The 22,869-nt window shown below is 42.3% G+C and overlaps 1 protein-coding gene across 5 annotated transcripts in view; it reads left to right on the plus strand.

Annotated features, from left to right (window-relative positions):
- Positions 1-22,869, plus strand: part of Gmeb2 (glucocorticoid modulatory element binding protein 2) — a 39,546-nt gene that overhangs the window by 297 nt on the left and 16,380 nt on the right. The window contains exons 2-4 of one of the 5 annotated variants that reach the window (XM_085831503.1): positions 601-819; positions 1,364-1,465; positions 11,653-11,825. In XM_085831503.1, the coding sequence (XP_085687629.1) occupies positions 11,695-11,825 (131 nt within the window). In that variant the 5' untranslated portion in view covers positions 601-819; positions 1,364-1,465; positions 11,653-11,694. Of the gene's footprint in view, positions 1-34; positions 820-1,359; positions 1,466-11,652; positions 11,826-22,869 lie in introns of those variants that run through there. The other 4 variants (XM_085831498.1, XM_085831496.1, XM_021156486.3 and 1 more) reach the window with 4 other exon arrangements.

Consider the following 22,869-nt stretch of genomic DNA (forward strand, 5'->3'; position numbering starts at 1 on the left):
GCGGGCGCGGGCGCCTGGCGGGAGGGCTCGCGAAGGCGGCTCGCTTCCGGTCTCCATCTTGGCCTCGCCAGAGGCAGGGTCGGGTCGTCCGTGAAAGCCGAGGCGGAAGAGGCTGGAGGAATGGGGAGCGGTTAGGCGGGAGTGGTGGTGTTTGGGACCCATCGGTGGGCACCAGATGGGTCGGGTTCCTGAGGGCGGGTGGAAAGATTGGGAACCACTCATGGGTGGGACCCGTATTGCTGGACCCCTGGCTTGGAACTGAATCTAGAGACCCATGAGTAGGGACCAGGATCATCAGGATAGGGACTCGTTATCAGTGGAACCATGTCAGGTGGGAACCGCGTTGATGGGGACCCATTTGTAGAACTGTGTGGTTGGGGATTATTTTGAGTGGATAATCTTATTGCTGGGAACCGAATCCGTTGGCCCAGTTTTAGTCACGATTGTTGACATTTTTAGGTATTTAGTTGGTTACTTCACTGCTGAGCCAACGTTCTCTGTCTTGAAAACATTTCAAACCCAACAGTTTCAAATTATCATTCTTAATAAGTTAAAATTAAATCGATAACATGACTACCTGTTTAGTTTGTTTCTTCATAGGAAATACGGAAAGCTTTCTGGGAAGACATCCTGGAGTACACATACATACATACCATTTGGATATAAAATGGAGAGTGCCAAGAACAAACATGTCAGTGTATGTGACTGAGAAAAACAAACCTAGGCCATAGACTAACCCACTTCGTGACCTACCTGAAAAGATATTTAGGTGTCCCTTCTGTGCCAGGAGACCAACTCATGGAATGGGCTTGCCATATGGTAAGGTTTACTAGTCCCTACATTTCATCTTCCCACCTCCCTGCCTTCCTAGACAGTTTTAATATCTAGACTGAGGCCATAATCCCAGCATGTGGGAAACATGCAGATGGGTTTCTGAGTTCAAGGTCAGCCTGGTCTACAGAGTGAGTTCCAAGACATACAGGACGACAAAAGGAGAGAGGGGAAAAAAATCTTTAAGACTGGCCTGGAACTAACCTAGGACTTTATTTATTTATTTATTTATTTCGAGACAGGGTTTCTCTGTATAGCTCTGGCTGTCCTGGAACTCACTTTGTAGACCAGGCTGGCTCAGAAATCCGGGATTAAAGGTGTGTGCCACTACGCCCGGCTTATTTGTTTATTTTTATTTTTTAAAAAATTTTTGATCCCAGCACTTGGGAGGCAGAGGCAGGCGGATTTCTGAGTTTGAGGCCAGCCTGGTCTACAAAGTGAGTTTCAGGACAGCCAGGGCTATACAGAGAAACCCTGACTCGAAAAGAAAAAAAAAAAATTTTTTTTTTTTTTTTTTTTTTTTTTGAGACAGGGTCTCTTTGTGTCCTGGCTGGCCTGGAACTCACTATGTAGACCAGATCAAAACTTGCAGAGATCTGCCTGCCTCTCTGCCTTCTGTGTGCTGGAATTAAAGGTATGTATGTGTACACACACACACACACATTTGTTCTGAGATAGGATTATTCTACTATGTAGATTTGGTTGACTTGAAACTTGTAGCAACCTTTCTGCCTCAGCCTCTTGAGTACTGGGATTATAGGTGTGTTCCGCCATCTTCAGGTCAGTGCAGTCTCACTCTGTAGACCAGGCTGGCCTCAAATTCATAAATCTGCCTGCTTCCTGAGTGCTGGGATGAAAGCTATACACCACCACCACCACCTGGCTCAATGTAATATTTTTATTAAAGTGAAATTTAAAATGTTTGTTGAGGCTTGTTTAAAGGTCTTTAAAGCCTAACTCTCAAACACTACATTAGTGAAAACTTTCAGAAATAGGATGTCTGCCAATGCACATGAATTCCTTGTAGTTTTTCTGCCTGAGAAGCATTTGAAGATTGTCTCTGCAGACCTGAATTGGCCTAACCGGTGGATGGAGATTTCTGGAAACTCATAGCTGGAAATGTTCACAATGGAGATTTCCTACTTGACTAAATGGATCTGTTAGTTTCCAGATTTATGTTGGAGTAATTGTCAAAGGCTTGATGTATTCAAGAATATTTTGAATTTTTTTCTCAGTGTTGGGGTTGAACTTATGGCCTCATAAATTTATATGCAGACTTGACAAGTACTCTGCTACTGAATTTTGAAAAAATTTTTTTGTTTTAGTTCTTTTTCATTCCTTTGTTCTTGTTTTGTTTTGTCTTCCTTCTCTGTTGCTCATTTTTCTGTACCTTTTTAGTTAGGAAGAGAAGTGCTGCCTTGTATGTGGTTTCTAATCGTATCCCATGCTTAAGTATATTGGGGCTTGGGAAATGGCTCAGTGAGTAAGCATGCTTGCTTTGCAGGTATGAGAACGTAAGTTCAAATCCCCAGAGCTCACATAAAAGCTGGACATGTGGCAGGAATGTCTGTAATCCTAACTCAGTCACTGGGAAATAGGCTAGAGAGAGGGGAATCCCGAGAAGCTCAAGGGCTACGTAGCCTAGCATGTGAAGATGTGAACAACAAAAAGATCCTGTTTTGAAACAAAGTGGAAGGTGAGAGCCAAAACCTCTGACCTGTGCACGAGCATGGAGGTACATTCTCTGTTCTCCACCCAACACAAAAGATACATTCTGGGTATATGTTCAGTGTGTTCTCTGGGGTAAAGTCAATGTTTCCTTGTGGATTTAGCTCTAGATGATTTTCCTTCTTTAATTCAAACAAATCCTCTGGTAGGACTCATATTTTTTTTTGTTTTTGTTTTTGTTTTGTTTGGTTTTTGAGACAGGGTTCCTCTGTATAGCCCTGGCTGTCCTGCAACTCACTTTGTAGACCAGAATAGCCTCGAACTGAGAAATCTACCTGCCTCTGGGTAGAACTCATTCTTAATAGCTTGTGAGTATTTTGGAAAATGGCCCCTAGTTTCTTCTTGCTTCTTTTTCTTTGTGAAGGTTTCCATGCGATCATCCTTGATATTAGTCAGCTTATATTTCTTGGTTTCTTGGGTCTTTGGGTCAGGGGTAGTATAGGGATTGGATGTTATTGATGATTAGTAGCCCAGAAGTCAACCTTTACTTTCCTTTGGCCCTTGGGGATCCTCCAGAGACCCAGGTTCCGCCCAGAACCAAGATCATTGATTGGCATGTTTATAGGTGGTAATTAACAGGGGGAATCTGAAAAGCTTTGCATTATGCTTTCTAGCAGAAGTTCATAAGAGTAAGATCTTCCAGTTGTTGAGGTTTGGAGCCAGGTGTGGTGGTGGTGCACATCAGTAATTCCAACATTCAAAATGCTGAGGCAGGAGGATCACAAGTTTAAGACTATTTTGGGTAACATAACAAGATCCTCTCTCTCTCTCTAAAACATAAAGTACTGGAGATGTAAAGGTTGGATATATGATTTAACAAAGAATCTCTAAGGGGATGTGCTGTTACTGGCTATTTGGCTAGTTGGTTCTGTCACCAAAGGCTTAATTGTAGAGGCTGGAGTGTGGTTGTGAAAGTGGAGTCTGTTTGAGAACTACTACATACGTGCTGGTTGGTGAATGCTAGTCAGTAACAATTACTGTGTTAAAATTAACTTCTGTCCGGGCAGTGGTGGCGCATGCCTTTAATCCCAGCACTTGGGAGGCAGAGGCAGGCAGATTTCTGAGTTCGAGGCCAGCCTGGTCTACAAAGTGAGTTCCAGGACAGCCAGGGCTACACAGAGAAACCCTATGTTAAAAAAACAAAACAAAACAAAAAGAAGAAAAAAAAATTCTGAGGCCAGGCATCATTGGTCACGGGCTCTTACTGCTAAGCTTGACAACAAGAGTTTGATTTCCTAGGACTCTCGAAGTGGACAGAGAAAATTCTCTCAACCAAGTTCTCTGACCTCAATGTTCTATGGCACAATCATGTGCTCTCACACACATATAAATAATAAACTTGTTTTTAAAAAATTCTGAGCCTAGTGTGATGGTGCACGCCTTTAATCCTAGCCCTCGGGAGGCAGAGGCAGGTGGATTTCTGAGTTCGAGGCCAGCCTGGTCTACAGAGTGAGTGCCAGGACAGCCAGGCCTACACAGAGATACCCTGTCTCGGGGGGAAAAAAAGCTTTTATTACCTGGGCAGTGGTAGTGCATACCTTTAATTTCAGCATTTAGGGAGGCAGAAGCAAGTGGATTTCTGTGAACCTGAGGTCAGCCTGGTCTCTGTAGAGTGAGTTCCAGGACTGTCAGGGCTACATAGTGAGACACTGTCTCAATTCCACCCCGCCCCACCCCCCCACCAAAAGCTCCAAAATTCTTATTTTGACAAAATACATTATCTGTCTGTCTGTCTATCTATCTATCTATCTATCTATCTATCTATCTATCTATCTATCTATCAGTTCCAGAACTTTTTCAACATCCTATATTAAAGCTTTGTTCCATTAAACAGTAAGTTTCCACTTCCCCTAACCTGACCTCAGTGAACTTTGTTTGTCTTTGTTTTATATTGTATTCATAAATTTGAATCTTCCTGTCATTTGCATATGGTTTCTTTCATGTCATATAAGAGTACATTTAACTATAAAAAATAACAAACCTGGGGACTGGTGAGATGGCTCAGTGGGTAAGAGCACCCGACTGCTCTTCTGAAGGTCCAGAGTTCAAATCCCAGCAACCACATGGTGGCTCACAACCATCTGTGACACAGATCTGATGCCCTCTTCTGGAGTGTCTGAAGACAGTGTACACTGAAGTACAGTGTACTTACATATAATAAATAAATAAATCTTTAAAAAAAAACAAAAAACCTATATTTCAGAGTTATAGAACCATTTAAGTCTTTCAGGGAGAAGTATATTAAGAATTCTAGTTCTGGGGGCTGGTGAGATGGCTCAGTGGGTAAGGGCACCCGACTGCTCTTCCAAAGGTCCAGAGTTCAAATCCCAGCAACCACATGGTGGCTCACAACCATCCGTAACGAGATCTGGCTCCCTCTTCTGGAGTGTCTGAAGACAGCTACAGTGTACTTACATATAATCAATAAATAAATCTTTAAAAAAAAAGAGAAAAAAAAAAAGAATTCTAGTTCTTCTACTTCCTTGGTTGTTCCAAACTTATCGCATTATCAACTTATTTTTTCTTAAGATTTTTTTTTATGTGTATGCATGTGATTGTATATATGTGCATCCCATATATGTAGGTGCCTGAGGAGGCCAGAAGAGGGTGTCACATTTACTTAGAGCTGGAGTATAGGCAGTTGTGAGCCACCTGATGTGGTGCTAGAAACTGAACTCAAGTCTTCTGCAAGAACAGCAAGTACTCTTAATGGCTGGACCATCTCTTCAACTCTCATTGACAATTTCTTGTTATTGCCTTTTTTCAAGCCATTTTGTAGGTACTGGAAACATATCATCAAGGCTTTAGTGAACATTTCCCCTCCACCTGTTGTTGAGTTCTCAACTCTCCTCTCCTCCCCTCCCTCCCTCCCTCCCTTCCTTCCTTCCTGTCTTAGTTAGGGTTTTATTACTGTGAATAGACACCATGACCAAGGCAACTCTTTTTTTTTTTTTTTAAGATTTATTTATTATATGTAAGTACACTGTTGCTGTCTTCAGACACACCAGAAGAGGTCATCAGATCTCATTACAGATGGCTGTGAGCCACCATGTGGTTGCTGGGAATTGAACTCAGGACCTCTGGAAGAACAGTCAGTGCTCTTAACCACTGAACCATCTTTCCAGCCCCCCCAAGGCAACTCCAAAAGGACAACATTTAATTGGGGCTGGCCTACAGGTTCAGAGGTTCAGTCCATTATCATCAAGGTGGGAACATGGCAGCATCCAGGCAGGCATGGTGCTGGAGGAGCTAAGAGTTCTACATCTTCATCTGAAGGCTACTAGCAGAATAATTGATTTCCAGGCAGCTAGGATGAAGCTTTTAAAGCCTACACCCACAGTGACACACCTATTCCAACAAGGCCGTTCCTACTCCAACAGGGCCACACCTTCTAATAGTGCCACTCCCTGGTTGAACATATTCAAACCATGACACTTCCTTTTTCTTTTTCTCTCCCCTCACACCTCTTTCTTTCCTTCTGTCAGGATCTCCTGCATCCTAGGCTGGCCTGGAACTTGCTTTCTAGGTTTCAGTGATCTAGAACTTCTGTTTTTTACTGATCCTCTTGCCTCTTCTTCCTTGTGCTGGATAACAGAGATACAAACACCCACCCATTACACCACACCCAGTTCTATGCTGTGCTAGAGATGGAACCCAGGGACTTTATATAATTTAGGAAAGCATTTTACCAGCAAAATTTCATGCCTAACCCATGCTGAATATTTTTATATATTTATTTCCCATCCTTATTTCTTCATGAAAACATGTTTAATCTAGTCTTTTACTCATTCTTTTAGGTAGGCTATAAGTTGGGTAGTTTGTTTTATTATTGTTCTTTATACATTCTCATTGCAAGTTATTAGAATTAAGATTTGTAAATTTGCCGGGTGGTGGTGGTGCACACCTTTAATCCCAGCACTCGGGAGGCAGAGGCAGGCGGATTTCTGAGTTCAAGGCCAGCCTGGTCTACAAAGTGAGTTCCAGGACAGCCAGGGCTATACAGAGAAACCCTGTCTCAAAAAAAAAAAAAAAAAAGATTTGTAAAGTTTTTTCAGTATGTAGCCTATGTGTTTTTTTTTCTCCATTATATTTTCCATTCCCTCCCCTCTCAATTTTTAAAAATTAGTAGCTTAATTTTTAAGGCAGTGTAGGCTTATGGCAAATTTGAGAGGAAGGCACAGAATTACCTTTGGTGGTTAATATCAACTTGACAAGATCTAGAATCACGTAGGAAACCAACCTCTGGGGGGAGCTTAGGTTGATGTGGGAAGACCCACTGTAGCTGTGAGTGGCACCATTTCATGGGTTGGGGTCCTAGACTCAAAAAAGGGGACAGGGAGTAGAGCACCACCATTTTTCTCACTTCCTGACTAGAGTGCAGCTGCCTCATGCTTCTGCTGCCATGGCTTCCTTACCATGACAGACTGTACTCTCAAATAATGAGCCAATCTAGTTGTTTTTATTATCATAGCAATAGGAAGTTTGTCATAGTAACAATTCCCATATGTTCTTCCTCTTTCCCCAGATTTTCTCACTGGGAAAGTCCACAGAATCTATGCTGCAGTTAATAAGCCTTTACTGACATGTCACTCAGCCCACAGCTTGTAGTAGGGCTCAATGACAAATGATTATATAGCCTGCCCTTACAGTGTAGTGAAGGATAGCTTCAGCACCCAAGAGAGCCTGTGCTCCATTGTTCATCTCTCCCTCCCCCACCTGGCAACCACTGTGTCCATAGTGTACCTTTTCCCTAACGTCAGAGAAGAGAGCCTACAGATGCAGCTTCTTTCACTGAGTAACATAGGCTTTTGTTTGTTTCATGCCTTTTAGCTCTAACCCTTTGAGAGCTCATTTTTAAATTTTTGAATAATGTTCCACGGTCTGGAATATAAAGAATTTTTATACACCTGCATTTTTCACAGCCCACCTAAAAGAATGTGCTATCATTGACAAAGAGTGGCAAAAAGGTTATTAATCAGAACCTTTCCTTCCCTATTCCTTTTGGTAGTAGTTCTCCACCCTTTGGTAGTTCTTCCCTATGTATTTGCATACTAGATGGTGTTAAATAATTTTTGCTTTCACCTATAGTAGTACAAGTGTAACTTGGTTTTGTTTTCCCTGAAACCAGGTCTCTTTCTGTTACCCAGGCTTTTCTCACATTCCTGGACTCAAGCGGTTCTACTATAGCTTGGACTGCAGGTCTGCTCAGACCACTAGAGCTAGCTTATTATACATTTTTTTTTCATTTTGAGGTGAGGTCTCATGAATCTGGTCTTGAACTTTTTATCTTCCTGCCTCTCTCCCTCCTAAGTGCCCAGATTACAGGCATTTGCTACCATGCCTAATTTATGAGGTGCTGGGAACCAAATCCGGGACCTTGTACATGTTAGGCAAGTACTTTACTAATGAAGCCTATCTCTCGCCCGTGTTATATACATTTATCTATCTATCTATCTATCTATCTATCTATCTATCTATCTATCTATTTATTTAGCACATGTGTTCATATAACTCAGTACCTGTGTAAATAAAGTCAGACGATAATTTGAGGAAGTTGATTCTTTCCTTCTACCGTGTAAGTCCTAGGTATCCAACTCAGGTCACCAGGCTTGGTGGCAGGTGCCTTTACCTGCTGAACCCCTGGCTGGCCAAGTATGTTATACATACTTGGGTAGGGAGCCTGTCTACTCATCAGTCTGTCTGTCTGTTCTTCCTTCCATACTTTTCCCTATTTTTCTTTCTGAGACAGGATCTTATTTTATAACTGGCCTAGTTCTAGGCTGGCTTAGAACTCATGGAATCCCCTTGCCTTAGTCTTGAGAGTGTTGGGGTTACAGATGTAAATTATCAAATCTGACTGGCCAGTTACTTTCTTTAGCACACTAAAAATATTCTTTGTAGTGTCTAGTGGCACTGCCTATAATCCCAGCAATTCTGGAGGCTAAGGTAGGAAAATTTTAAGTTCAAAGCCAGCCTGGCCAATTTAGTGAGACCTTGTCTCAAAAAGTAAAAACAAGCCGGGCATGGTGGCGCACGCCTTTAATCCCAGCACTCAGGAGGCAGAGGCAGGCGGATTTCTGAGTTCGAGGCCAGCCTGGTCTACAGAGTGAGTTCCAGGACAGCAGGGCTATACCGAGAAACCCTGTCTCAAAAACAAAACAAAACAAAACAAAACAAAAAAAAGTAAAAACAAGGAGCTGGAGAGACAGCTCAGGCTTAAGAGCACTTGCTTCTCTTCCAGAAACCTGGGTTTGACTCTAGCAACCACATTGTAGCTTATGATCATTTGTAACCCTCAGTTCCTGGAAATCTGATGCTGCCTTCTGACCTCTATGAGCCCCAGGCACCCATGTGATGCATATACATACTTGTAAGCAAAATACTCATATACCTAAAGTAAAAATAAATATATCTTTTTTAAAAAGTAGAAAGAGGGCATGCAGAAGGACCTGGGTTTGTTCTCAAGGACCAAAAAGAAAATACATTGTTCTTTACCTTGTAGCCTTTGTAGTTTTTTGTGAGAATTCCAGTTACCATATGATAAGATGTACTTTTTACTCAATATTTGAAGATTTTTTTTTTCCAGTTTGATTCTGACTGGGATGTGCCCATGAAGGTTTGCCAAGCTTCTAGGAATACATGTTTGTCTTTCACTAAATTTGGGCAACATCTAGCAAGTCTTTTTTTTTCCTTTAAGGCAGGATTTTGATCTGTCACTCAGCTGGCCCTGAATTTATAGTAAACTCTTGCCTTTTACTCTTGAGTGCTGAGGTTACGTTCAGCAAGTGTATCTTATTTTTTTCAGCATAATGCATTTCTTTCTCTGCTCTAGGACTCCAGTGACAGACACATTAGCATATGGTCTTGGCATACTTTCGTGAAACTCAGTTGAGCCTGCTTTTCAGCCTATTTCCTGATGCTCAGACTAGATAATTTCTTAGCCTCTGTGTAATATCCCTGACTTCTTTTTCTGTTGTCTCCATGCTATCATAGATCCCATCCAGTGTTGTTTTATTTTGTATTTATTTTTTATTGATCTTTTATTTTACACACACACACACACACACACACTTTTTGGGTGGGGCTGAGATTGGACACTGGGCCTTGAGCATACTAAGAAAGCATTCTACACTCAAATATCTACAGTTCTGCTTATGTTTTATTCTCAGAATTTTGATTTGTGATAACTTCTGTTTTGTGCCCAGACCTCTGTGCTTACTCTTATATTTGGCTTACTCTTGGAGGGTGGTATAGTTAGTTGTCTACGTGTCTCTGTTGACTATAGTAGTCATCTTGGAATAAGCCTCTCTTAATTATTATTTCCTTGAGTGTAATCTGTTTTTCCTGGATCTTTGTATGTCAGCCAGTTTGTTTGTTTGTTTGTTTGTTTGAATTTTTTGAGACAGGGTTTCTGTTTGTAGTCCTGGCTGTCCTGGAACTCACTCCAAGCTCCATAGAATAGAGGTCTGCCTGCCTCTGCCTACTGAGTGCTAGGATTAAAGGAGTGTCCACTATGCTCAGCTGTCAAGCAGTTTGGTTTTTTTTTAAAGATTTATTTATTTATTATTATATGTAAGTACACTGTAGCTGTCTTCAGACATTCCAGAAGAGGGTGCCAGATCTTGTTGCGGATGGTTGTGAGCCACCATGTGGTTGCTGGGATTTGAACTCTGGACCTTTGGAAGAGCAGTCGGGTGCTCTTACCCACTGAGCCATCTCACCAGCCCCTGTCAAGCAGTTTTAAACTACATCTGTATACCTTTAATGTTATTGTATGAAGTTGGTGTTGTTTTAATCTCACAAAGTGCAGACAGTTTTCCTGAAGTAGGGGCTGGACCTAGTTGATTAGGCCAAATGGCTTATTGTAAGCCTTTAAAAACTTCCATTTATTTATTTGTCTGTTTATTTATTTATTCATTCATTCATAGTGCGTGCTCATGCACATGTGCATGTATATGTTATAGTGTATATGTGGTTGTCAGAGGATAACTTGTGTCAGTTCTCTCCTAAGGTAGCTGTCAGAGTTGTTAGTAAAAAGGAGCTTTTACTCCCTGAGTCATCTGGCAAGCCCTGACTGAGACAGGATCTCACTCTGTAACATATGATGCCCTCAATCTTGGGATCCTCGTTGCTTAGCCTCCTGAAGATTTGTAGTACAGGTGTGTACCACCACACCAGGCCCAGGAGCGTTTTGCCTTTGCTCCATCATGTTGTGGACAGCTCCATTTTCAGAGCCTCTGTACCAGCCCTGTGAATACTGTCCATGGTCCAGACTGAAGCCTAACTGTGGTTGTCTTATATTTGTTTGTTTGTTTGTTTGCTTTTTGTTTGTTTGCTTTTTGTTTTGTTTGTTGCTACGATAAAATACCCTGACAAAAGCAATGTAAGCAAGAAAGGATTTATTTCAGGTCACAGCTCAAGGTACAATCACTTTTCCATGACAAGGAGGTCAAAGTGGTAGGAGCTTAAAGTGGCTGGTCACAGGAAAAAGCAACAAATGCATGTGTGCCTCTCAGCTTCCCTCCTCTCCTTACCCAGTGGAGAATAGCCCTTTCTATAATTGAGATGGGTCTTCTCATAGCAATTAAGGTAATCAGGATAATCCTACATTAGGTATGGGCAGAGGCCCATTTCACATGGGATTCATTCTAGATTCTAACCACCATAGCAATCTGCCCAGTATGTCAGTACTCAAAGCCACTGTTTTTGTCATGTATGGTTAGGATCCTGTGAAGCTGTGTACAGTATGTTCTTCCTGTCTATACCATGTCCCACTCTGACTCCAGAGACTCTTTTGTCTTCTGGCTAGAAACCCATGCTGTGCATACCCCAACATTTCATGACTTGGTCTAGGCCTGGCATAGAGCATGGTGTATCTCTAGGCTCTAGAGACATAGTCCTCTAGTGAAGAAGACATCCATTCTGAATTTGGTGCATATGATGGTAGTCTACTACCACCATCATAAAAAAATATTTTTTCAGTGCTGGAAATGTAACCCAGGGCTCTGCCTTTAAATCCCTCAGCCCTAAACTATTCTGTTGTACCAGTGTGGAAATGACCCTGTGACCTGTGTCCTGATTTGTTTGCTTTAGGACTTCAGACTCTGGAGAAGTGACACTGCTGACTTCTGAGCCATGGCAACCCCAGATGTGAGCGTCCACATGGAGGAGGTGGTGGTTGTGACAACTCCAGACACTGCAGTTGATGGCAGTGGTGTAGAGGAAGTGAAGACAGTGCTTGTAACAACGAACCTAGCTCCTCATGGGTAAGAACTCAGCCTCGGTCCTGCTAAGTCACAGTGACAGAGCTTGTGTGCAAGGGTAGGGAGAGACTCAAGATGTCTTTACACACAAGGTCCTAAGATTGAACCCAGCGTATTTTAGGCACAAAGGTGAAGTACAAAGTACAAGCAATAGGATCAATGGAGATTCTAGGATGATAGCTCATCACTGCAATATGGCTCTAAATCTCTTGGTGATATCTCTTTTGATAAATGGAACAGTGGGAACTAAATATTTTCTTTATCACCTCTTGTTCTAGATGTCATTATTGAGAGTTAGATGGCTAAAAAGTCACATCTAACCAAACTATTTGTGGGCAGGGGTTGGGGGGTGGGGGTGCTTCAGGGTTTCTGTGTACAGAAACTTATTCTGTAGACCAGGCTGACCTTGAACTCAGAGATCCACCTTCCTCTGTCTCCCTAGTGCTGGGATAAAGAGCATGTGCCAGGCACTGGCATAGCCTCACAAGAGACAGTTCTATCAGGGTAGGTTGGGGAGCAGGGTGGGGGGAGGGTATAGGGGACTTTCGGGATAGCATTTGAAATGTAAATGAAGAAAATATCTAATAAAAAATTGTTATAAAAAAAAGAAAAAGCTTTTCCAAAGGAAAAAAAAGAGCATGTGCCGCTGCTACCACACGTGACTCATGCTTATCAAACTTTATCTTCCTTTTATCACTTATAGACAGAATTGTGAGGAGTGGGCAGAAAAGTTCCTGCCCCTGACAAGGGGTAGGATGAGGGCAAAGCTGGGGCTGTGGGACTTACTGATCTTTCGCTCCTGAGAGACTTGGTCCCAGGGCTTCTGTCTTGTCTGTGTTGTGTCTTGTATATGTGGCATTGTCATACAGAGCTTGACTTTTCCTGGAGCCTCGGTAAGCTTTTGGCTCACTGACAACAGAGGAAGCTTGAATATCAATCTTTGCTGCCTGCCCTGTTGCCCTGTGTTTTTAGGAGGCTGTGTCTTCAATATCTGTATATCTGGCTGCCAACTGCAGAATAGCGATCTGGCCTCTGCTTGAGTTCTGACACTGCCTTCCTCCTCACAGAGGAAGCTGCTCTGCAGGGCTGGTTTTGGGTAGTTGTGAGTTGAATAAATGTGTGAACCTCCCTGCTTTGTTGATAAAGTATAAGATCCTATCTGTTTTCTTTTCTCTTCTTTTCTTTCTTTCTTATTGTTTATTTTTTGAGACAGGTTTTTTTTTTTTTTTTTTTTTTTTTTTTTTTTTTTTTTTTTTTTTTTTTTAGCTTTGGCTGTCCTGGAAAACAATGTGTAAATCAGATTGGCCTCAAATTCATAGAGCCTCAGATTCCCTCAGCCTCCCATGTACTGGAATTAAAGTGCTACCATACCTGGCCCACTGAGTATTTGGGTTAGATGTTTGCTATGTATGTTTTGGACATACTGTATTTTCTGACACTTACCACTGACCTCATACCCTTATCCAAAAGTCCACTGACCTCATACCCTTATCCAAAAGTCCACTGACCTCATACCTTTATCCAAAAGTCATACCCAGCTTTTCTCTTCAGATTGGGGTAATCTGTGGTTAATAGTGTTGTGGAAGTGACACTGGATTAGAAAAGGCCATGCTTTCTGCTCTAGGGTTCAGGGTTCAACTGGCATACTTCATAGCTATGGTATCCCCCAAGCTTTTAGGGAGATATGGGGAGGGCCAGACTCTACGATAGTCTTCCCAATTGAAGTCCAGCATTTTGGTGGACCACTGCTGGAGGGTTTTAGTCCCACATCAAAATCTTTTCAATATTATCTTTCTCCCTACTTTCCAGGGTCTCATTCTGTAGTATATCCTGGAGCTCACTGTGTAGTCCAGGCTGGCCTGGAATGAAAGGAGACCCTCTTGCCTCACTACCTGAGTGATAAAAAATAGACAAAGAACAACTGAGTATTACTGTCTTGTCTTCTTCGGGTATTTCACACAATGTGGGGTTAGAACTATCTCTTGTGGGTATTTACCATCTTGTAAGAAAGATCAACTTCTAAGGCTATACTAGATATGGGAGTGTTAGCTAGTACAGTTCTCTAGCAGCTGGGTGTTTTATTGGTCTTCATTAGAAAGGTGATTTCTGGAGGCTAGGTTTGCTGTAGTAACTCTGTGAGCAGTTCTCCTAGGATGCCAAGAGTCAGCATATCCCACGGGGTTACAGTAACTGCTCAACAGTAATGAGAAGAAGAGGAGTGTGATTGGTCAGCTCTTTGTTTTCCCTGTTTACCAGTATGTTAATTTCTTTTGCTGAGTAAGAAACTACCATAGGCTGGATATGGTGGCTCATGTCTATAATCCTATTGCTTAGGAGACTAAGGTGGAAGGATTATGAGTTCCAGGCCAGTGTAGGCTGTATACAGTAGTGGGAAAGAAGTGGGCAAGAGAAGAAGGAAGAAAAAACATTTCAAAATTCAGGGGTGTAATATGTAAACGTTTATTTAGTGTAATTTCTGGCTCTGGTTTTATCATGTGTTGGGATGTGTTGGTTAGTGAAGATGGCTTCATCCGTGCTCACTGACAGGCTACTATTTGGATAGCTGTAGTGAGGAATCCCCTAGGTCTGCCATCCTGTCTAAATATTCCAACTGGGTGGCCTGGGCTTTCCTTGGTGATTTCATGCTTTGTGTGGTCTCATTTCCCAACAACTAGAGCAAATTGCATAACTATTCACAAGCTCAGGGTGGACCAAGGCTACCCCAGGACCAGGAAAGTTGTAGATCATTAGTTTTATTGTCACTGTGACAAATAGCTGACAGCAGTAGCTCAGGAGGAGAAGGATTTACTTTGTCTCACGGCGTCGGAGACTTCAGCCAGTCCATTGTTGCTTCCCCTTCTACTTGGCTGACATCACAGTGTGGGAACATAACATGTAGAGGCAGAGGTTACTTGCCTCATGGAGGATGGGAAGATAAGAAAGAGGAACATGAAGGCAAGATGGGAGGGGACTAGGAACAAGATATTTCCAATGACTTCCCTCCATATACTTTTTTCATATAATTTCAACCTCCTAAAATAGTATCGTTAAGTTAAGGCCATCCCCAACACATAAGCCTTTTACTGGGACACTTGATATCCACCTTTTACAAAGATATCATGGCTGCTCCTGAATTCTGACAACATCCCGACAACTCATTCGTCCTCTCCCCCAAGGGCTCTCATTTCATGTCCAGCTGTGTATGATACCAGGCCTCAGAGTCTTGGCTTCATAGGTGACTTGAGGACTGTGTGGTTTAAATGCCTTTTGATCATAGTCCTAAGAATTAAAAACACTGTAACTTCCTGTCTTAAGATTTCTATTGCTGTGATAAAACACCACAATCAAAAGCAACATGGGAAGAAAGATTTTATTTTATGTTTTACTTTATATCCAGCATCAGAAGAATCAAGGCAGGAACCTCAAAATTAGAACTGGAGGTAGGAACTGAAGTAGAGCTATGGAGAAGTGCTTCTTTCTAACTTGCCTCCTTATGGTTTGCTCAGCTTGCCTTATAGCACTAGGACCACCCAGTCTGGGATAGCACTGCCTACAGTGAGCTGGGCCCTCCCATATCATTTATCAATTAAGAAAATATATGTCAGGCTTTCCTAAAGGTCAATCTGGTGGGGACATTTCCTCAATTGAAGTTTCCTCTTCTCAAATTGCTCTACGTAGTGTCAATTTGACATAAAACCAGCCAGCACACTTCCTCTCCCTGTATTCAGCATAAACAGTTGGGATAGCAAGGGGGGCAAATTTGTTCAAAAGCCATGTGATGAATTCTTGTGGGTGCGCCTCTGTCTTAGTCAGGGTTTCTATTCCTGCACAAACATCATGACCAAGAAGCAAGTTGGGGAGGAAAGGGTTTATTTGGCTTACACTTCCATATTGCTGTTCATCACCAAGGAAGTCAGGCCTGGAACTCAAGCAGGTCAGGAAGCAGGAGCTGATGCAGAGGCCATGGAGGGATGTTCCTTACTGGCTTGCTTCCCAAGACTACCAACCCAGAGATGGTCCCACCCACAAGGAGCCTTTCCCCCTTGGTCACTAATTGAGAAAATGCCTTACAGTTGGATCTCATGGAGGCATTTCCTCAACTGAAGCTCCTTTTTCTGTGATAACTCCAGCTATGTCAAGATGACACAAAACTAGCCAGTACAGCCTCTATCTGCTTTTCTTGGTAGGTTCTGAAGGTTGTTAGAGCCTTTGGCCAGGTACTATCTTGAATTTTGGAGAGCAAAATAGAAGCTCTTACAGGCACACAGGTTTGGTTTACTCTAAACCTTTGACAATTGGAGATATGAAATAGTTCAATCCCTATACGCCCTATAAGTTCTCCATTTTTTGCCCAAGATGTTCCTCTTGAAATTCACACATTAATCAAGTTTTCCACCTTCTAAATTGATAAGAGAGGAGTTTCTTTCCTCTGCTATGAGACCTGGTAGTTAGTGTCTCCTTTTGTCCTATCCCTCTATGCTATTTAGGGAGAAACATAAGTTCTAGCCCTGGTATAAATCTATCACAGAACTTCATGGACAAGAGTAACCAATGGATTTTGCTTTCTTGGTATGTTGGGTTGGCTTTGTCTGGGTGACCTCACTCCATAACTAAAACACAGGTTCTTCATGTGATTATCACATATCAAGATACCTGCCTGAGTTTGTCTTAACTATGGAAGGTTCTACTAGTCAGGGCTGGGAACTTTAGAGTCTTCTCCATCCCATTAGTAAATTGATCAAAGTTTGCCTGAGTTAAGTGGGGGGAATAATATAAATGATTCCCTAGGTTGTTGGAAAAAAACATGAAGGATAAAACCTTTTCCATCTGAGGCCTTAGTACAAGGGTAGTATCATGTCAGTTTTTTCTGCAGAACAGAGGAGGCTGTGAATTCTTCCTTGTAGAACCTGTGTAGCCACTAAAGCAGGCATATCCTGAAGGATAGGGAACTTTGCATTTCTAATGGGAAAAGTTTCCATTATACTACTAATTGGAAAATGAGACTTAACTCTTGCTGCATGCTATTAAAAAAAGAAACGAGAGAGGGAGAGGGAGAGGAAAAGGAAAAGATGTCAAGTAGGGACTAGTTAATTTCTTTGTGGGAACTGATTTCCTTCCTGATTTGGGGAGACTTGGAGTATTTTTTACTTAGCCTGGCAAAATTGTTCCCACCTACCATCATACTGTAGCAAAGCTTGCCTCCTGCTGAAAAGAGAGCAGTTCCCAGCAGAAAGCCAGGAGTTTACATGTTTAGGAAAAGTGTACTTTTTTATGTGATGTATGGACAGAAACGCCAGTTTGTTAGCATCTTTGCTGAGAGCTGGGGAGACAGTCTTACAAGTTATGCTGCAGAGGGACTGTCCACATCCATGGAGGAACTTCCCCTCTTGATCTTCACTTCAGTTTCCTCAGCCATCTCCATCTAATGCTGGCCTGTTGCTTGCTGATGACCTTAGTGGGTTTTCTACTGACTCTCAAGTCAGGAGCTGTAGACTCTTCCTAAATAGCACAACTAAAGGTTTTGGGTCTATTTTCCCCATACCCGCTCCTGACTTCCTTCCTTGGAAGAATTTGTTTTGGACAAGGTGTAATTTTAGTTCTGTCATTGTCCTTTGCTTTATCCAAAGTTCTGGCTGAGGAGGGAGGATAGCTTCCTTTCCAAGTTCCTGTAGACTTCTTGGAGTCCGGGTGTTCCCACTTACTATTACTGTTCAGATCAGAGTAATTCTTTGTTGTTGTTTTGAGACAGTTTGTCTTATCAGAGTTTTTCAACCTGTGGGTTGAGACTCTTTAAGGAGTCGAATGACCCTTTCACAGGGGTTGTATATCAGATATCCTACATATCAGATATTTACATTATAACTCATAATAGTAGCAAAATTTTAGTTATGAGGTAGCACTGAAAATAGTTTTATGTGGGGTCACCACATCTATGTTAAAGTGTTTCAGAATTAGGATGACTGAGAATCACTGTTTTAAATAGTCCTGGCTGGCCTAGAACTTTCTATGTAAGTCAGGCTACCCCGGACTCACAGAGTTCTGTCCCCTGAGAACTGGGATTAATGGTGTACATCACCATTAATGAGGAGTCATTAATGTGTCTCAAAAGTTAGATTTCAAGTTTGTATTTCAACTCTCATTCTGACCTGGTTCAAGGTAAAATAAATCTTGAGGATTGGGAAGTAGTGAGCTGACTTACAATCATCACATATTCCACAGGAGAGATCAGGTTAAGTCCTTAGAACAGATATGCCTGCTGTTCAAGGACTAGTTCCTGAGCTTTCTAGATGCTAATGTAAAGTAGAGTGGTCAGGCTGGAGGCTATGGTGGGACTTTAACTAAGAGGTCTCATCAGTGGGTAATTGTGCCCTAGTATGCCTGACACAACTCTGGGTTCTTTCTTCTCTGTAGTAAGTAGCCTATGGGTTGTTTTGTTTTGTTTTGTTTTGTTTTGTTGAGACAAGGTTTCTCTGTGTAGCCTTGGCTGCTCTGGAACTCACTCTGTGGACCAGGCTGGCCTCAAATTCATGCCTCCTAGAATTAAAGGCGTAAGCCAGCACTGCTCACCTGAGTACCCTGTGTTTTAACCCAGAGTAACCTCCTCTTCTTGAACTCTTAGTCTGTTCTTAATATCCATTGCCCTTCTTGGGAATGTCTGGTAAGTCTGAGAGTGTTTGCAAGCCACATGTTGTCCACACTGAGTTACTACTGTAGGCAGCCTCTCCAGGGCCTGGATATCTGATGTTGCCAAACATTGGTACCCTGGCCTTAGGCCTTAACTGCTGCTCCCAGGAATCATCTGTATCTCACACTACTTTTGTTTTCCTTATCTTCCTAGACCCTCTTAGTTAATTTTTATTTGAATATTTATATTTATATGGATGTCTGTATTCTACTTGGGTGCCTTTTGGCTAAAATGCCAGAAGGGAATGTTGAATCCCATGGAACTGGAGTTACAGACAGTAGTGAACTCCCTGTGGGTGTTTGGGATTGAACCCAGGTCAGTTGGGAAAACAGCAACTCTTAACCTCTGGGCTGCCTGTCCAGGACCCTCTTATTCACAAGAGCGTTCACTGAGGAATCCCTTATCTTAGGCCAAGCTTTGACCTCTGATGAATTGCAGACTTGCTTAGAAAATTGCCCATTGCTTGGGTAATGATTGTGGACAACGACTGAACACCATCTATCCATAGGAGAGAGGACTACAGTTTTACAAGCAGCCAGGGATGCCAGAGACCTGTTAGTAAAGGAAAGAGGTCCCAGAGAAGGTACATCTGTGATTTATGTGAAGTTCAGAGGTAGTAAACTGCCTGTAGTTGAGAGGCAGAGGTAGGCAGATTTCTGAGTTGCAGGCCAGGACTACACAGTGATACAGTGAGAGTCCGTCTCAAAAAAAAAAAAAAAAAAAAAAAAAAAAGCAAAAGCAAAAAACCCAAACACAGTAAACCCAAGTATGATATGGTGGTACGCACTTAATAACAGCCAGCACTTGGAAAGTAAAGGCAGGAAGAGCAGCAGTTCAGGGCCTTCCTTGTAAGAAGTTCAAGGCTAACCTGAACGACATGGGACCGTATCTCAAAACAAAACCCTACAAGAAGCTGGGCATGGTGGCACATGCCTTTAATCCCAGCACTGGGGAGGCAGAGGCAGGCAGGTTTCTGAGTTCGAGGTCAGCCTGGTCTACAAAGTGAGTTCCAGGACAGAGGGCTACACAGAGAAGCCCTGTCTCAAAACAAACAAACAAAAAACAAAAAAGAAGTAGCAAAAACTCAGCTAGAATAATGGCTGCCCATGAGGGGCACTGGCTGCAGAGCTATGAGAAGGATGATTCTAGGTATGGCCTGTAAGCAGGTTTCCCTAAGTGTATCTTTAAGCCTCCAGGGGCCTAGGCATTTGTGTGCAGGTTCTGTGAGTAGAAACTTTGGCAATCTCCTAACCAGATTGTGTCTAGGTATTCCACAGTTATCTTTTTGTCATGTTCTGCTTTATTCGTTTCCCAAGACCATAGGCTTTACTCTTGTGCTGCAGTCTTTTTTGTTTTGTTTTGTTTTTTCTAGACAGGGTTTCTCTGTATAGCCCTGGCTGTCCTGGAACTCACTTTGTAGACCAGGCTGGCCTCGAACTCAGAAATCCACCTGCCTCTGCCTCCCGAGTGCTGGGACAACCAACCTATCTTCAGATCTTCTTTTATTGGTAGCATGGTCCTTGGTTTTTGTCCCTTGATCGTCAGTCTTTTCTGCTATTGAGGTTCTTTTTCCTCCCTTTAGTATTTTCTCAGCCTGTTTCCCACCCCTAAAATCTGTTCTTTTCTCTCTTGCCAGAATACTCTCTATAATATGCGAACCTGATATATCTCTCCTGTTTAAAGATCCAAAAGGCTTCCCCAACCTTGGCCCTGCCAGAAGTACCTTCCAATTCCCTGCCTCACAGGAGGAAACTCTTGGGTCCACAGCTCACTTTAAGCACTAAGCAAGCTACTTCTACCTGGCTGAAAAAAAAAAAAAAAAAAATCACCATTTGGGGCCTGGCTTCCTACCAAACAGATACTGTCTCTAGCTTGACTCAACTTGTTGGTCCATGTCCTTGCTTTTATAGGTTATGGTGAACTGTGGGAATTTGTGAGCTTTATGTCCCCTTTCTGAGATCTAGCACTTACAAGACCTCTGTCATGAGGCTCTGTCTTAAAAGAAGTCAAGGGAATAAAAAGAATGCTCACAGCCAGTCCTGATAGTGTGTGTGTCGAATGAAACCTGTACAGATAGCTGCATGCAGTCCACATTCAGTTGTCATAAGCCCTGCCATACTAGATTTCTCCCAGATTGTTTACATAGCCTTCCAGTTTCCAGAATAGATAAGATTCCTGATTGAGGCAGTTTGCATTGGCTCTGTACGTACCTAAGTAGAAATACTGGGTAGAAGTGATCCTTAGTAGTGGGGATACTAGGTCAGAGGGCATGTATTTTGTAAGTAATGGACAAAGTACCCTCACAAGAGTTTTTAGTTTGGGGGGATGGAAGACTACTACTACTTGTTAGTTAATTTTTCATCACTGTAACAAATACCTGAGAGAAACAGTTTAAAAGGGAAAAATTGTTATTTGAGTTTATGACTTCAGTGGTTTCAGAGCATGGTAGTGGGCTTCATTGTTTTTCAGCCATGATGAGGTAGAATATTGTGGCGAATGGACATGACAGGGCAAAGGTGCTCATTCCCTGCCAGCTAGGAGACAGAAAATGACAGGAAGATCTCGGGACAGTCTACATCCCTTTAAAGCATACTCCTAATGTTCTACTTTTTAAAATTAGATTACTTTCTACAGCCTCTTAATAATGCCATCATATTATCATCCATCAAGTGATTAATCAGATAAAGTCAGAGCCTTCATGATCCAATCACTTCCTCCAAAAGTTCCAGCTCTTGCTGGGCAGTGGTGGTGCACGCCTTTAGTCCCAGCACTTGGGAGGCAGAGGCAGGCAGATTTCTGAGTTCGAGGCCAGCCTGGTCTACAGAGTGAGAGTTCCAGGACAGCCAGTGCTACACAGAGAAACTCTGTCTCGAAAAACCAAAAAAAAAAAAAGTTCCAGCTCTTAATACTGCTATATTTGGAACTAAGCCTTCAACAAGTCTAAGTCTAACAATGACATGAGCCCTCTTGGGTGTTTCTAGCTATGCTGCGATGCTGCTGTTCCACTCCTGTACTAGTTAGTCCATCAACCTTTTCCCACAAATATCTTGGTGATAGATACATCCATCTTTGACCATCTAGATGAAAGTAGTTTTTTTTTTTTTTTTTTTTTTTGGTTTTTTGAGACAGGGTTTCTCTGTGTAGTCCTGGCTGTCCTGGAACTCACTCTGTAGACCAGGCTGGCCTCGAACTCAGAAATCCGCCTGCCTCTGCCTCCCAAGTGCTGGGATTAAAGGCGTGCGCCACCACGCCCGGCTAGTAGTTTTTCACTCATCTTTTTTTTTACTCCCAGTGCTGGAGACTGAACCCAGGTCATTGATAACACTCAGTAAACACTCTACCACTGAGCATCCCAGCTCTCACCATGGGCTTTATTTGTATTTCTTAGGAAATAGAAACTATCTCTTCACAGGTTTCTGCTGGCTCTGGTCTTGGACCTCCATAGACTGCCCTCAAAATGTTCTTGTGTTCTCTCTTTTTTTTTTTTTTTTTTTTTTTTTTAAGATTTATTTATTTATTATTATATGTAAGTACACTGTAGCTGTCTTCAGACAGACCAGAAGAGGGCGTCAGGTCTCATTACGGATGGTTGTGAGCCACCATGTGGTTGCTGGGATTTGAACTCTGGATCTTCGGAAGAGCAGTAGGGTGCTCTTACCCACTGAGCCATCTCACCAGCCCAAAATTTTTTTTTTTTTTTTTTTTTTTTTTTTTTTTTTTTTTTTTTTTTTCGAGACAGGGTTTCTCTTTATAGCTCTGGCTGTCCTGGAGCTCACTTTGTAGACCAGGCTGGCCTCGAACTCAGAAATCCGCCTGCCTCTGCCTCCCGAGTGCTGGGATTAAAGGCGTGCGCCACCACGCCCGGCGTGTTCTCTCTTTTAAAAAGTTGTTTATAGGACTGGGTAATGGAGGTGGACACCTTTAATCCCAGCACAGGAAGCACCTTTGCCCTGTCTTGTCAATTCACCACAATATTCTGCCTCACCATGGCTGAAAAACAATGAAGCCCACGACCAGGAGGATCTCTGAGTCTGAGGCCAGCCTGGTCTACAGAGTGAGTTCCAGGACAGCCAGGGCTAAACAGAGAAACCCTGTCTTGAAAAACCAAAAACAAAACAAAAAAAAACAAAAAAAAAAACAACAACAAAATTTTTTATGGTGTTCCACCCCATCCTATCCCCCCATACTAAAAGGGTATGTTGTTTTTAATTTATTACATGTGTGCCATGGTATTTGCGTGGAAATCAGAAAGCAACTTGGAGTAGTTGGTTCTTCCTTCCACTTTTACATAGGTTCTAGGGATTTTCTCACCAACTGAAGACCTTAATTTTATTGATAGATTGAGTGAGTGAGTATACCTTT

The sequence above is a fragment of the Mus caroli genome, unplaced genomic scaffold, assembly GCF_978045245.1.
Source record: "Mus caroli unplaced genomic scaffold, Mus_caroli_1 scaffold_2, whole genome shotgun sequence".
In the NCBI taxonomy this organism is placed as follows: domain Eukaryota; kingdom Metazoa; phylum Chordata; class Mammalia; order Rodentia; family Muridae; genus Mus; species Mus caroli.